This window comes from Hemiscyllium ocellatum, chromosome 13, assembly GCF_020745735.1.
Source record: "Hemiscyllium ocellatum isolate sHemOce1 chromosome 13, sHemOce1.pat.X.cur, whole genome shotgun sequence".
In the NCBI taxonomy this organism is placed as follows: Eukaryota; Metazoa; Chordata; class Chondrichthyes; order Orectolobiformes; family Hemiscylliidae; genus Hemiscyllium; species Hemiscyllium ocellatum.
The window spans coordinates 61837940-61850370 of NC_083413.1; the positions used below are offsets into that span (position 1 = coordinate 61837940).

At 42.0% G+C, this 12431-nt stretch overlaps 1 protein-coding gene across 1 annotated transcript in view; it reads left to right on the forward strand.

The window, feature by feature from the left end:
* Window positions 1–245: 245 nt before the first annotated feature.
* Window positions 246–12431, forward strand: part of LOC132821911 (solute carrier family 25 member 36-A) — a 64390-nt gene continuing 52204 nt past the window's right edge. The window contains exon 1 of the mRNA XM_060834866.1: window positions 246–557. Coding sequence (XP_060690849.1) covers window positions 517–557 — 41 coding nt within the window. The 5' untranslated portion in view covers window positions 246–516. The remainder of the gene's footprint in view (window positions 558–12431) is intronic.

The following is a 12431-nucleotide window of genomic DNA, read 5'->3' on the forward strand; positions in this document are numbered from 1 at the left end:
TCTCAGACTCCTTCAAGCCAGGCCCCGAGCTCCTGTATAGTACAGTGCTCGGACGAAGCGCAGACACACACACACCACAATGTAAGGCAACACTTTTGTCCTGCAGACGGACACGCACGGCTGGTGATCATGCGGAGAGCAAGTGCGCCGGAATGGGTGGAGGGGCGTGGCAGTGGTGCGCGTCCCTGGCTTTCATTGGATGCAAAGGGGAAGGGCAGCCAGGGTACGGGGCGGGGTCATGGTCGTAGCCAGTGTGGCAGGTCGATAATAATAGTCGAGGCATCCCTCCCCTCCAGTGGAGAGTGTCCGGTTGAGTGCGATGAGGGGGAGTGGGTCGGTCGTTAAACAGACAGGCATCAGCGCGTGCAGCACCGGACCGGAGTAGGATCAGAGGCGCGAGCAGCTGCGGTTGGAGCTGGGGGGGGAGGGAGAGGCGCGAGCGGGCAGGCACGGGGCATGAGCTGCTCCCAGGGAGACCGCCACTCGGGCCCTCGCTCGCGGTAATAATGATTCACCATGAATCAGAGAGACCCCTTGGTACATCTGTTTGCTGGCGGGTAAGCTAACGGCCGGGCACGGTCTCTCTCTCTCTCTCTCTCTTATTTCTCGCATTTACCGAGCGGCGTGTTCGAAGCCTCATTCCTGATCTTATTTCTGTACTGAGCCTCTTCTTCCCTCCCTAAACCAACCGCGTTATTTATTTATGTTCCTGTAACTAAAACGTGCGGCCTCACTTTTTTTATAAATGTTTTTATTTGCATCGTGGAAGTGGGCGTGTTGCCAACTGTTTTAGTTCGAACCTTTTTTTTAAATATGCGGACATTGTTTTTTTTTTCTTCTTGGTTTAAAATTGTCTATGGGTTTATTCCTCTTTATTTTATTTTAACTTAGGGCTTGGTGGTGTTTGGTGATCTCGCAGGGGCTGGGGAGGAATGCAGCTCTGAGAGCGAGAGTAGGCCTCGCCAGTCCCCGGCTCTCTCTTACCTGCTCTCCCACCCTAGAAGCACTCAGCCCCGGCTGCCGAAGGCTGGCTGACTGGCTGTGACTGAGTAACACTCCCCTGGCCCACACCATCACTGGCAAGAGAATAAATAAGCCAGTAGCTTCAATTTTTATAAAATGAGATCTGTTTAATCTCTCTCTCTTCCCCTCTGTCTTTAAATGTACTTTCACAGAAAGTGACAGAAAACCACAGATTTAGGTGAATCTAGGGCTTTCTTTCCTTAACCCAATTTGCCTCCTCACCTCAGGAGTTGAAAGGGATGGGAGAAGAGGCTTCTAATTTTTTTTAAAGCTTTGAGACAAAAATGACACTCTAAATTTTCAGCAGTAGTTTCTAAATTGTCAATGAAGAGAGTGAAACTTGCAGATGCTGTGTAACTGCAGACTGTCCTGTTTCTGATTTCAGATGTTTCTATCAATCCTCTTTGTGAATGGTTAAAATAGTTTTTACATTAACCTAGCTCAACTAAGATAGCTTTGAGGTAAAAACAATGACTGCAGATGCTGGAAACTAGATTCTGGATTAGTGGTGCTGGAAGAGCACAGCAGTTCAGGCAGCATCCAAGGAGCAGCGAAACCTCCTTGGATGCTGCCTGAACTGCTGTGCTCTTCCAGCACCACTAATTCAGAATAAGATAGCTTTGAGGCTATGCTGTACATAGTATTCTATATTCTTCCAGTTCTGCATGTACCTGCACCTAGCTCATTTTATTCATGACACCCACCTTCTGCTCTCTCAAAATCTATTCCAAACAAACTGCTAACCATTCAACTTCTGCTTCTGGTTCCCAAGTTGGCTGATATTGTAAATTGTTCTCTTCTGATATTATCCTTGTTTTAAACCTACTGTCATCAGTATTTGTTTTTTTAATGTCCTCAATGTCCTTGAAGCTAGGACACTATTTTGCAATCTCCCTTCCCTTTCAATTCCTTGAACATGTTGCCTCACAAATCCTTACCATCTACCTTAATTCATAATTGCATCCCCTCAGCTATGGTTCTGCCCCATTACAGTACCAAAATAGTTCTTAGCAAAGACTGAGCTAACGTCCTGTGTGACTGTGACAAATCTAAACTATTCCTCCTAGTCCTTCCCAACCTGTCTGTAGTTGTTGACACGGTTGAACACCCTCGCTTCCTCCTGTACCTCTCCGTTGTTATCCAGTTGGGTACGACTGTGCTCTTTCCACTGTCATCTGCCTAATTTTTGCTGCATATCATGTATAATGGTTTTTCTTCCTGTTGTTACACCTTAACTTATGATGTCTCAAGAATTAGTGCCTGAAGACTGGAGGATAGTAAATGTTGTCCCCTTGTTCAAAAAGGGGACTAGAGACAATCCTGGTAATTATAGACCAGTGAGCCTTCTTTTGGTTGTGGGAAAATGTTGGAAAAGGTTGAGAGGATTTGTAATCACCTAGAAAGAATTAGGGATAGTCAATGCGATTTTGTGAAGGGTAGGTTGTGCCCCTGAAACCTTGAGTTCTTCAAAAAGATGACCAAACAGGTGGATGAGGGTAAAGTGGTTGATGTGGTGTAGAGAGATTTCCGTACACTGGTGCAGCAGCACTTGGGTTGTTCTGTATAGTTCTGGTCGTCATATTATAGGAAGGATGTGGAAGCTTTGGAAAGGGTTCAGAGGAGATTTACTAGGATGCTCCCTGGTATAGAGGAAAGGTCTTGGAGGAAAGGCTGAGGGACCTGAAGCTGTTTTCATTTGAGAGAAGAACATTTGAAAGATGACTTAATTGAGACATGTAAGATCATCAGAGGGTGGGATAGGGTGGACAGTGAGTTTTCTTTTCTCTGATAGTGATGGCTAGCATGAAGGGACATAGCTTTAAATTGAGGGGTGATGGATATAGGACAGGTGACAGAGGTGGTTTCTTTAGTCAGAGTAGTAGGGGCATGGAACACACTGTCTGCAACAGTAGTAGACTTGCCAACTTTAAGGGCATTTAAATGGTCACTGGATAGGCATATGGTCAAGAATGGAATAGTGTAGGTTAGATGAGCTTCAGATTAGTTTCCTAGGTCGGTGCAAAATCATGGGTCAAAGGGCCTGTACTGCGCTGAAATGTTCTGATTATTCTTTGTCCCTGTTTATTTCTCGCATGCTGCTCCTTTAGTGACTGAAAGCAGCCATTTGCTTTCACGTGTATATTAACAACACTCAGCTCTGTCTCACCACTTTTCTCTTGACTCTTGTTAAATTATCAGAATTTTCGTCTACATCCTGTACTAGATGAGAGGAGGTCAGCTAGTTCAGTTGACTGACTGGGCAATCAGTTGGCGATGCAGAGTATTGCGAACAGTGTGGATTCAGTTTTTACCCTGGCCGAGGTTACCATCGAGGACTATCCTCGACTTCTCCCTTTGCCTGAGGTATGCTAACCTTCAAGTTAAGCCACCAATTCTCTCTCTGTAATGAGAGCAACCTGTGGTCTGGTAGGACTATTGCAAACTTATCTCACTGGCTGATCCGACTGCCAAATCCCCGTCGATCCTGCCCCCCACACCCCCCCCCCCCCCCCCCCCCCCCCCCAAAATAAATATTAGAAAACTTTGTTTTTGCTTCATTCCCCAGCTACTGGCTGTATCCCTCTTCATTGGTAACTGTCTCAGACCAAACCAGATGGTTTTGGTTTTGGTTTGTTTTAGTGTTGCTGGAAAAGCACAGCAGGTCAGGCAGCATCAGAGGAGCAGAACTACACATCCTCTGCTTTCCCACATTTCTTCCTCCACACGTCAATAAAATATCTAGTTATTGACATAATAAACAAGATGTCTTTCACTTCTACCATCCTTAAAAGTTTAACTAAGCGTATTGTTGAGAAAGAGATTGAATAGACAGGGATCAGCTGTATTGCTGCTGAGGTGGCATTGCAACAGGTCTTCTAGCTTGGGGCCCTGTGCAATCCCATGGTCTTAATTCCACCTCTGAACGTAGAAAATTAGAACTACGTTTTGAGTAATACAACTGCAACAACATATTTACATTTCACCTCATATTTGGAAGTATATCCAAGACATTCATAGGAATGGCAAAATACAACATGACGCTACAGCATAAGATCAGTTGACCAAAAGCTTGGTCAAAGTAGTACGTTTTAAAGGAGTGTCTTAAATGAGCAAAGCAAGGTGGAAACGGGCTGAAAGAAATTTCAAAGCTCGGAGATAAGGCCGCTGCAGGCATGACCAGCAATGATAAAGTGATTAAAACCAAGTAAGTTTGAGGGCAGAATTAGCAACTAGCTTAAGTACTACATACTAGTGGAAATTAGAGAGATAGGAAAAGGTAAGGCCATTAGGAGATTTGCAAATAAGAACGAGAATTTTAAACCTAAGACATTGCCTCTCTGGGAACCAATATAAATATAAGCATAGGAGTGTGATAGGTGAACAGGGCTGAGAGGAAGTTAAAGCTGAAAAATGTGTTGCTGGAAAAGCACAGCAGGTCAGGCAGCATCCAAGGAGCAGGAGAATCGATGTTTCGGGCATAAGCCCTTCTTCAGGAATGAGGAAGGTGTGCCAAGCAGGCTAAGATAAAAGATAAGGAGGAGGGACTTGGGGGAGGGGTGTCGGAATGCGATAGGTGGAAGGAGGTCAAGGTTGAGGGTGATAATCCAGAGACGGGATGGGGTCGGAAAGGTCAGGAAGAAGATTGCAGGTTAGGAAGGCGGTGCTGAATCCGAGGGTTGGGACTGAGATAAGGTGAGGGGAGGGGAAATGAGGAAGCTGGAGAAATCTGCATTCATCCCTTGTGGTTGAAGGGTTCCTAGGCGGAAGATGGCTCTTCCTCCAGGCGTCGTGTTGCCATGGTCTGGCGATGGAGGAGGCCAAGGACCTGCATGTAGCTGCGGAAGATGGACTGTTTCACATATCCGACGAAGAGGCAGGCATAGCTGGGGCCCATGTGGGTGCCCATGGCTACTCCTTTGGTTTGGAGGAAGTGGGAGGAGTGGAAAGAGAAGTTGTTCAGAGAAAGTTAGGACCAGTCAGCAGCGCTTTGGATAACTTCAATTTCACAGAAGGTTTAAGTGGAAGACCAGCAAGAAGTACATTGAAATAGCCACATTTTTAGGTAACAAAGCAATGGATTGAAGATTTAGCAACAAAGTAGAGACACAAAGACAAAACTGGTTGACATTAGAGGAATGAAATTAGGCCTCCTTAGTGATTAGTACTGTATTAAAATATGGTTGGCAGTTCATTGTAGAGTCATATAAAACACCAGACTACAAGCAAACACAGTCTGGGAGAAAGATGCTGGAGACCAGAGTCAAGATGTGTTGCTGGTAAAGCACAACAGGTCAGCTGGCATCCGAGGAGCAGGAGAGTTGATGTTTTGGGCATGAACCCTTCGTCAGGAATGCTGGCTATGTTAGAGGCTCTAAATGGTTTTCTCATTCCTAAGGCTAAGGGAAGTGAGAAGAAGAAATTCAGAACTTAGAAACTGTGAACAATTCACTACTTAGGCAATATACAAAATTTCACTCCAACTGCATCTTGCGTGAGTTGTCGTATGTCATTGTATAGAATAATGTTTGAAAAGTGTATTGTAATTGTCATTAACTTTTTTGTGATCATTCTGCATTGGTTTATTATACATTGCAGGCATTGCTCTTCAAGATTTCATGTATTTGCTGATACAGCAATGAAAATAATTAGTAAAATATGGGTTCCCCTAACATTTACAAGGCATGCACACAAGCAAATGTTACTTCGTGAATAATCGATAGTTGAGAGAAACTAAAAACAGTACACATGCATTCTATCATTTTAAAAAAGTCAGTGAGGGAGAAAAGAATGATTTACTGTCTGATTCTAACTTGTAGCATATTAGTAACATTCTAGATAAAGTACCCTCACTTTTGTTTTCTTCCAAAAACTTATGAAGTTGTGTTGTAAAGGTATCATCCATATTTAAGTGTAAATGATGTGTTAAAGATTTTTTCTTTATGCTTGCGTTACCAGCTTTGCTGTAAGATAATCTTTACCTCCCACTTGAATTGGCATTGTACATTCTCACAGTGCTTCGTAATGCTGAATGAAAGGTCATCTTTCTGTTTAGGAGAAATGCAAGATAAAGGAACATTAATTATTTATTACAGGTGCAAAATAAGGAAAAGTGGGCAGTCACCGATTCTTATCAACAAGCATTGGTGGAGGACAAAAAATGTCTTGAGTATATGTCTATGTACAAGATTTGGTCACAGTGTGATCTTGTATAACTAGAGACATAGCGATGTACAACATTTAAACAGACCCTTCAATCCAACTCATCCATGTCTACTGGATATCCTCAATTAATCTCTACCTTTTTGCCAGCATTTAGCCCACATCCCTGTAAACCCTTCCTATTTATGTACCTATCCAGATGCCTTTTAAATGTTATAATTGTACTAGCCTCCACCACTTCCACTGGCAGCTCATTCTGGTTGACTTAGTTCCATTTTTTATTCCCGGTTGCTTTCCTCAAGCAAAGTAATTCCCACAAAAACAGTTGATTCAGCTGGAGCACTCCGCAAGTATGCTTTCATTCTGTTCCTTATAATTAATATCTTGTAATGTTAACGTTCCTTCTTGACCTTTTGATAGTCTGAGCACCTATTGTTGAGCTGTAGTTCAAGAAAACTCATAAGAATAGATGTTAAAAATTAAATGGATTGCAGCTGGGAGGGAGAGTTACTATTTGCTTTCTATGCTGAAAGTATGAATTGGGCATCTGCATTAGTTCAATGAGCAAAATGGTGAGAAAATGTATGATATCATCTGACAGGATTCCTGATGGAGAGGAGCTTTTGTAACGTTGCTGTCACATTTTAAGCCATTGGTGAATTTGACTTTTGGATTGATATGAAAGTTACCTTGGAGATGAGGATGATATGGTATTCTGTTTCCAAAGGTCTGCATTCTATTTGAACTTGAAATTGTTAACAATTTATTATGTCTTCAATTGCCTGCCAGTCTCCTGTTCACCTGATGCAATTAGTTGGCATATTAACAACCTTCGAACGTCAAATATTCAATTTTACGTGATTGATTTTAGCCTAAGTTTTTGCTGCATTCAGCAATATGTCATGCACCACTACCACTCACTCTCTTTGTAGAAACCCAAAGCTGCTTGTTGCATGGCAAAATAGACTGAATCAGTAGGTTATTTTAAGTCTTTGATCTTTAATGAAACAATTTGACAAAATGTGTTTTTGATGTATGAGTATACTATGATTTTAATTTACAATTATCCTAAGTATTTTCTGTTGTTGCACTTAACCTTTTAAAAGGTTGAGGCATGTATCCAAAAATGATTCCAGAATAATTTTTGGAAGAAATTATTTTTCACTTATGTTCTTTTGTAGTTGTGTGCCAATTTGTTTCTTGGTCTCCATACATTCTGACTTCTGCTGTTGCACTTTTCTGTCTCTGGGTTTGATTTTTTTTTCTTTTTTAGATCTAAAAATATCCCTAACTGGGGGATTGACTGTCAGAAGGCTACTTAGCCACTTGGAAGTTTCGGTATGGCATGGTCCTGCTTTACTTGCATCCTAACTAGTGAATATCCAGAAGGGGTTACTGAATGGTGTTGAAAAGTGGGAACTCTGGTCAGCTGCGCTCTTTTTTTCTGAGTTGTACTGATGCTACTTCTGCTGTTTTTTGTCTTAATCTTGATTGAAATCAGTTTACTTAACAGCCCGCCCTTCAACCCTGAGACATTGCTAACCTAGATTGCTGTGATGGTTGTTTTAAAATATTGTGAGATACTGTCATGGTCTGATTGGAATTACTGTGTGTGTGTTGGCCCACTCCATGGAGGTGTTAACTAGTTGCAATAGCAATGTAATATCCATCGAGACTGCAGAGATTTTTTTTCTCTTCCACCCCACCTGCCTATGGTATAACTGAGGCAAATTACAACACCCTTTCAACAAAACGACTGAGCTCCTTGAATACTTGATGCCAAACCTGGGCTGTCTGATCTGATAGTTGTGGTTCAGACTCTGGGTGTGTAGTGTATTTACACTCCTGTTTCCAGCAAAACTATTTCTTTTTTCTGAAGTTAATACAGTTAGAATTGGTGCTTCCTGAGGTGAACAATATTGGTAGAAAAAGCATTGTGATCCAACCTGTAAAACCTAAACATTTGGAGCAGGAGTAAGCTATTTAGCCCTTTGAGGTTGTCTTCTAATTCTGTTAGATTAGATCCATATTGATCAGTGTTCTATGTTACTTGACACTGACCTAACAAAAATTCATCACTGTTTTGAAAGTTTCAACTGGCCTCTAATCAATGGCCTTTTTCAGTTTTTCCAGATTTATGCCATCTGTTGTGGAAGAAGAACTACCTGTTTTGAAAAAGGGTGGCAGGGTAGTTCAGTGGTTAGCACTGCTGCCTCTGTGCCAGGGACCCAGGTTCAATTCCTACCTTGGGCAACTATCAGTGCAGTGTTTGCACATTCTCCGTGTCTGCATGGGTTTCCTCCGGGTGCTCCAATTTCCTCCCACAATCCAAAGATGTGCAGGTTAGGTGAGTTGGCCATGCTAAATTGCCCATAGTGTTTGGTACATTAGTCAGGGGTAAATGTAGGGGAATGGGTCTGGGTAGATTGTTCTTCGGAGAGTCAGTGTGGACTCATTGGGCCAAAGGGTTTGTTTCCATATTGTAGAGAATCAAATCTAATTTAAAATCTTATTTTGACATTTCCTTTTTCCAACAATATTCACATCAAACTCAATTGTATTGTCTTTACTATAAAGAAGTAAATCTCTTACCCATTTTTATTATATTTGAGATACCATACAAATAATTGTCAAACTCATGTTGGTTTGTAACTCAATTAAAACCGAACAAACTGGTTTCCTTTTATTAGTAAGGATCATTGCTTCAAATAGTTCTCATTACAACTTAAACTACTGTTCTCAGAATCAATGGAAAATTTACAGTAACTGTACTGACCATGCTGTTTCTGGTACATGCTTCTGTCTGTCTCTGGCTCTTCTGTGTTCTTGTCACTACACCACAACTGTTCAGAGACTCCCATCGGAGTCTGGCACTTTTTTATGGTTTTCTAGTTCTGAGTAGCATTTCAACTGTCTTTTATCAAGTTAAAAAAACACATACCAGGTTCTAGTCCCGCAGGCTTATTTGGAAGCACTAGCTTTGAGTGCTACTCCTTCAGGTGATTGTCAACCACCTGATGAAGGAGCAGTGCTTCCAAATAAACCTGTTGGACTATAACCTGGTGTTAGTGAACCACTGTGTGGAAAAAGTTGTCCCTCGGCTCCCTTTTTTAAATCTGTCCTCTTGTTTTGTACACTTCACCCTAAGGGAAAAAAAACCTTTTGCTATTCACCTTATCTGTGCCCCTCATAATTTTATGAACATTGATAATATCACCCCACAACCTCCTATGGTCCAGTGAAAAAAATCCCAGCTTATTCATCCTCTCCTTTTTTTTTATCTCAAACTCTCCAGTCCCAGCAACATTCTGATTTAAGTCTTTCTGAACCCTCTATAATTTAACAATATTTTTAATAGCAGGATGATCAGAACTGTACACGCTCCAGCAGTGGCCTAACTAGTGTCTGGTACAATGTCAAAATGACATCCTAGCTGCTGTACTCAATGGTTTGAGCAATGAGGAGAAGTGTGGTGAATGCCTCCTAACTGCTCAGTCCACTTATGACACAACTTTCAAAGGACTATGTATCTGAACCCCCAGGGTCTCTCTATGTTCGGCAACACTCTGCAGAGTCCTTCCATTAATTGTATAAGTCCTTACCAAATTGTAATACCTAACATTTATCCAGATTAAACGCCACTCTGCCACTGCCTCAATTAATCAGATTCCTTAGAACTTTCTTCACTGTGGACTATACCACTAATTTTGGTGTCACTGACAAACAAATGAACCAGGCCTCCTAAATTCTCATCAAATCACTTTTAAATAGAACATTACAGTACAGTACGGGCCCTTTGGCCTTCAATGTTGCACCGACCTGTGGAATCGATCTGAAGTCTATCTAACCTACACTATTCCATTCTCATCATATGCATGTCCAATTACCATTTAAATGCCCTTAAAGTTGGTGGGTCTACTACTGTTGCAGGGAGTGTGTTCCACGCCCCTACTACTGAGTAAAGATATAAATGACAAACAACAATGGACACAGCTTCAATCCCTATGGAAAACTGCTGGCCACAGCCTTCCATCACCACACTCTGTATCCTTCCAGCAAGCCAATATATATGCATTTGGCAAACTTGCCCTGAATACCATGTGATCTAACTTTACTAATCAGTCTGCCAAATGGAATCTTTGATCCTCTTGTGATGCCATAGTGATGTCCCTGCCTGTAGATCAGGAGGCTCTGGTTCAAGTCCCACCTATTCCAGAGGTATGTAATAGGTTGAGAAAAATAGTTTAACTACAAAAGAAACCATGCAGAACCCTATCAAAGACTTCACTAAAGTTTGTCGACAATATCTACTATTCTGTCCCCACCGAGCTTTTTTGTTACATCCTCAGAAAACACCATCAAGTTTGACACCAGATTTCCCCCACACAGTCATGCTGACTATCCCTGATCAGACCTTCCCCTTCCAAAAAAAACAACTTACCCACCACTGACGTCAGATTCATTGGTCTGTAGTTCCCAGGTTTCTCCTTACAGCCTTTCTTAAATAAAGGCACAACATTAGCTATCCTCCAGTCTTCAGTTGGGGGAGGAGGAGCTTATAGTGTACAGGTCATTCTGCTATAACACGTGCTTTGTAAATGAGAATTCGCTATAAACACGATTGACGAATTGAGGACACTTTCTCATGTGCAAACTTTTAAAACGTGGCTGTAATGCCATTACATTGCCAACACTTTAAACACTGTTTCTAAAGCACAATTTTTCCATAAAACTGGGTTGCAAGAGAATGCAACCATCACGTTATAGAAGAAACTACCTGTATTCCCATCGTGGTGGTCAACCCCTTCTTATCTCCGAGTTCCACCCAAATAGCTTCACTAGATAATCCCTCAAATATTCCTTCAAATTACAGCAGTGAAGTTTCCAAACCAAAAGTAGCACTTTCCCCTCCCCTCTTGTCTCCTTTTTTATCCTTCCTACAGCATTGAAATCCCAGAACATTGAGATGCCAGTCTTGTCCTTCCCTCAATCATGTTTCTATAATAACTAAGATGTCCCAGTCCTTTGTTCCCATATATGCCCTGAGTTCATCTGTAAAACACATTTTATTGAAATAAATGCAGGCTAATTCTTCAATGTTAGCGCACTCTTGCTAGCCTCTTCTAGTAAGTGGAATGACCAGTGGAGTGCCACAAGGATCGGTGCTGAGTCCTCTATTTTTTGTTATTTACATAAATGATTTGGATGCGAGCACAAGAAGTATAGTTAGTAAGTTTGCAGATGACACCAAAATTGGAGGTGTAGGGGACAATGAAGAAAGTTAGCTCACATTACAACGGGATCTTGATCAGATGGGCCAATGGGCTGAGAAATGGCAGATGGAGTTTAATTTGGGTAAATGTGAGGTGCTGCATTTTGGGAAAGCATATCTTCGCAGGACTGATGCTTAATGGTAAGGTCCTAGGGCGTGTTGCTGAACAAAGAGACCTTGGAATGCAGGTTCATAGCTCCTTGAAAGTGGAGTCACAGGTCGATAGGGTAGTGAGGAAGGCATTTGATATGGTTTTATTGGTCAGAGTATTGAGTACATGAGTTGGGTGGTCATGTTGTGGCTGTACAGGACATTGTTTAAGCTACTGTCGGAATATTACGTGCAGATCTGGTCTCCTTCCTATCGGAAAGATGTTGTGAAACTTGAAAGGGTTTAGAAAAGATTTACAAGGATGTTGCCAGGGTTGGAAGATTTGAGCTATAGGGAGATGTTGAATAGGCTAGGGCTGTTTTCCCTGGAGTGTTGGAGGCTGAGGAATGACCTTATGGAGGTTTGTAAAATTGAGGGACATAGATAGGATAAATAGACCAAGTCTTTTCCCTGGGGTGGGTGAGTCCAGTACTAGAGGACATAGGTTTAGGATGAGAGGAGAAACATATGAGAGACCTAAGGGGCAACCTTTTCAGAATGTGGTACCTGTATGGAATAAGCTGCCAGAGGAAGTGGTGAAGTCTAGTACAGTTTCAACATTTCAAAAGGCATCTGGATGGACATGAATCGGAAGGGTTTGGCAGAATATGGGCCACGTGCCAGCAGGTGGGACTACATTGGGTTGGATTGGACTGAAAGGGTCTATTTCCGTGCTGTATGTCTCTGACTCTGACAGATTTTGGATTAGCTGCCCCCTGATTTTCTGTCGTCCCCATGTGAATAATGATGTAGCATTTGTAGCTTTCCAATGTGAAATTCTTTCCAGAATTTTGATATTTAGCCAATGCATCCCCAACTTCTGTGG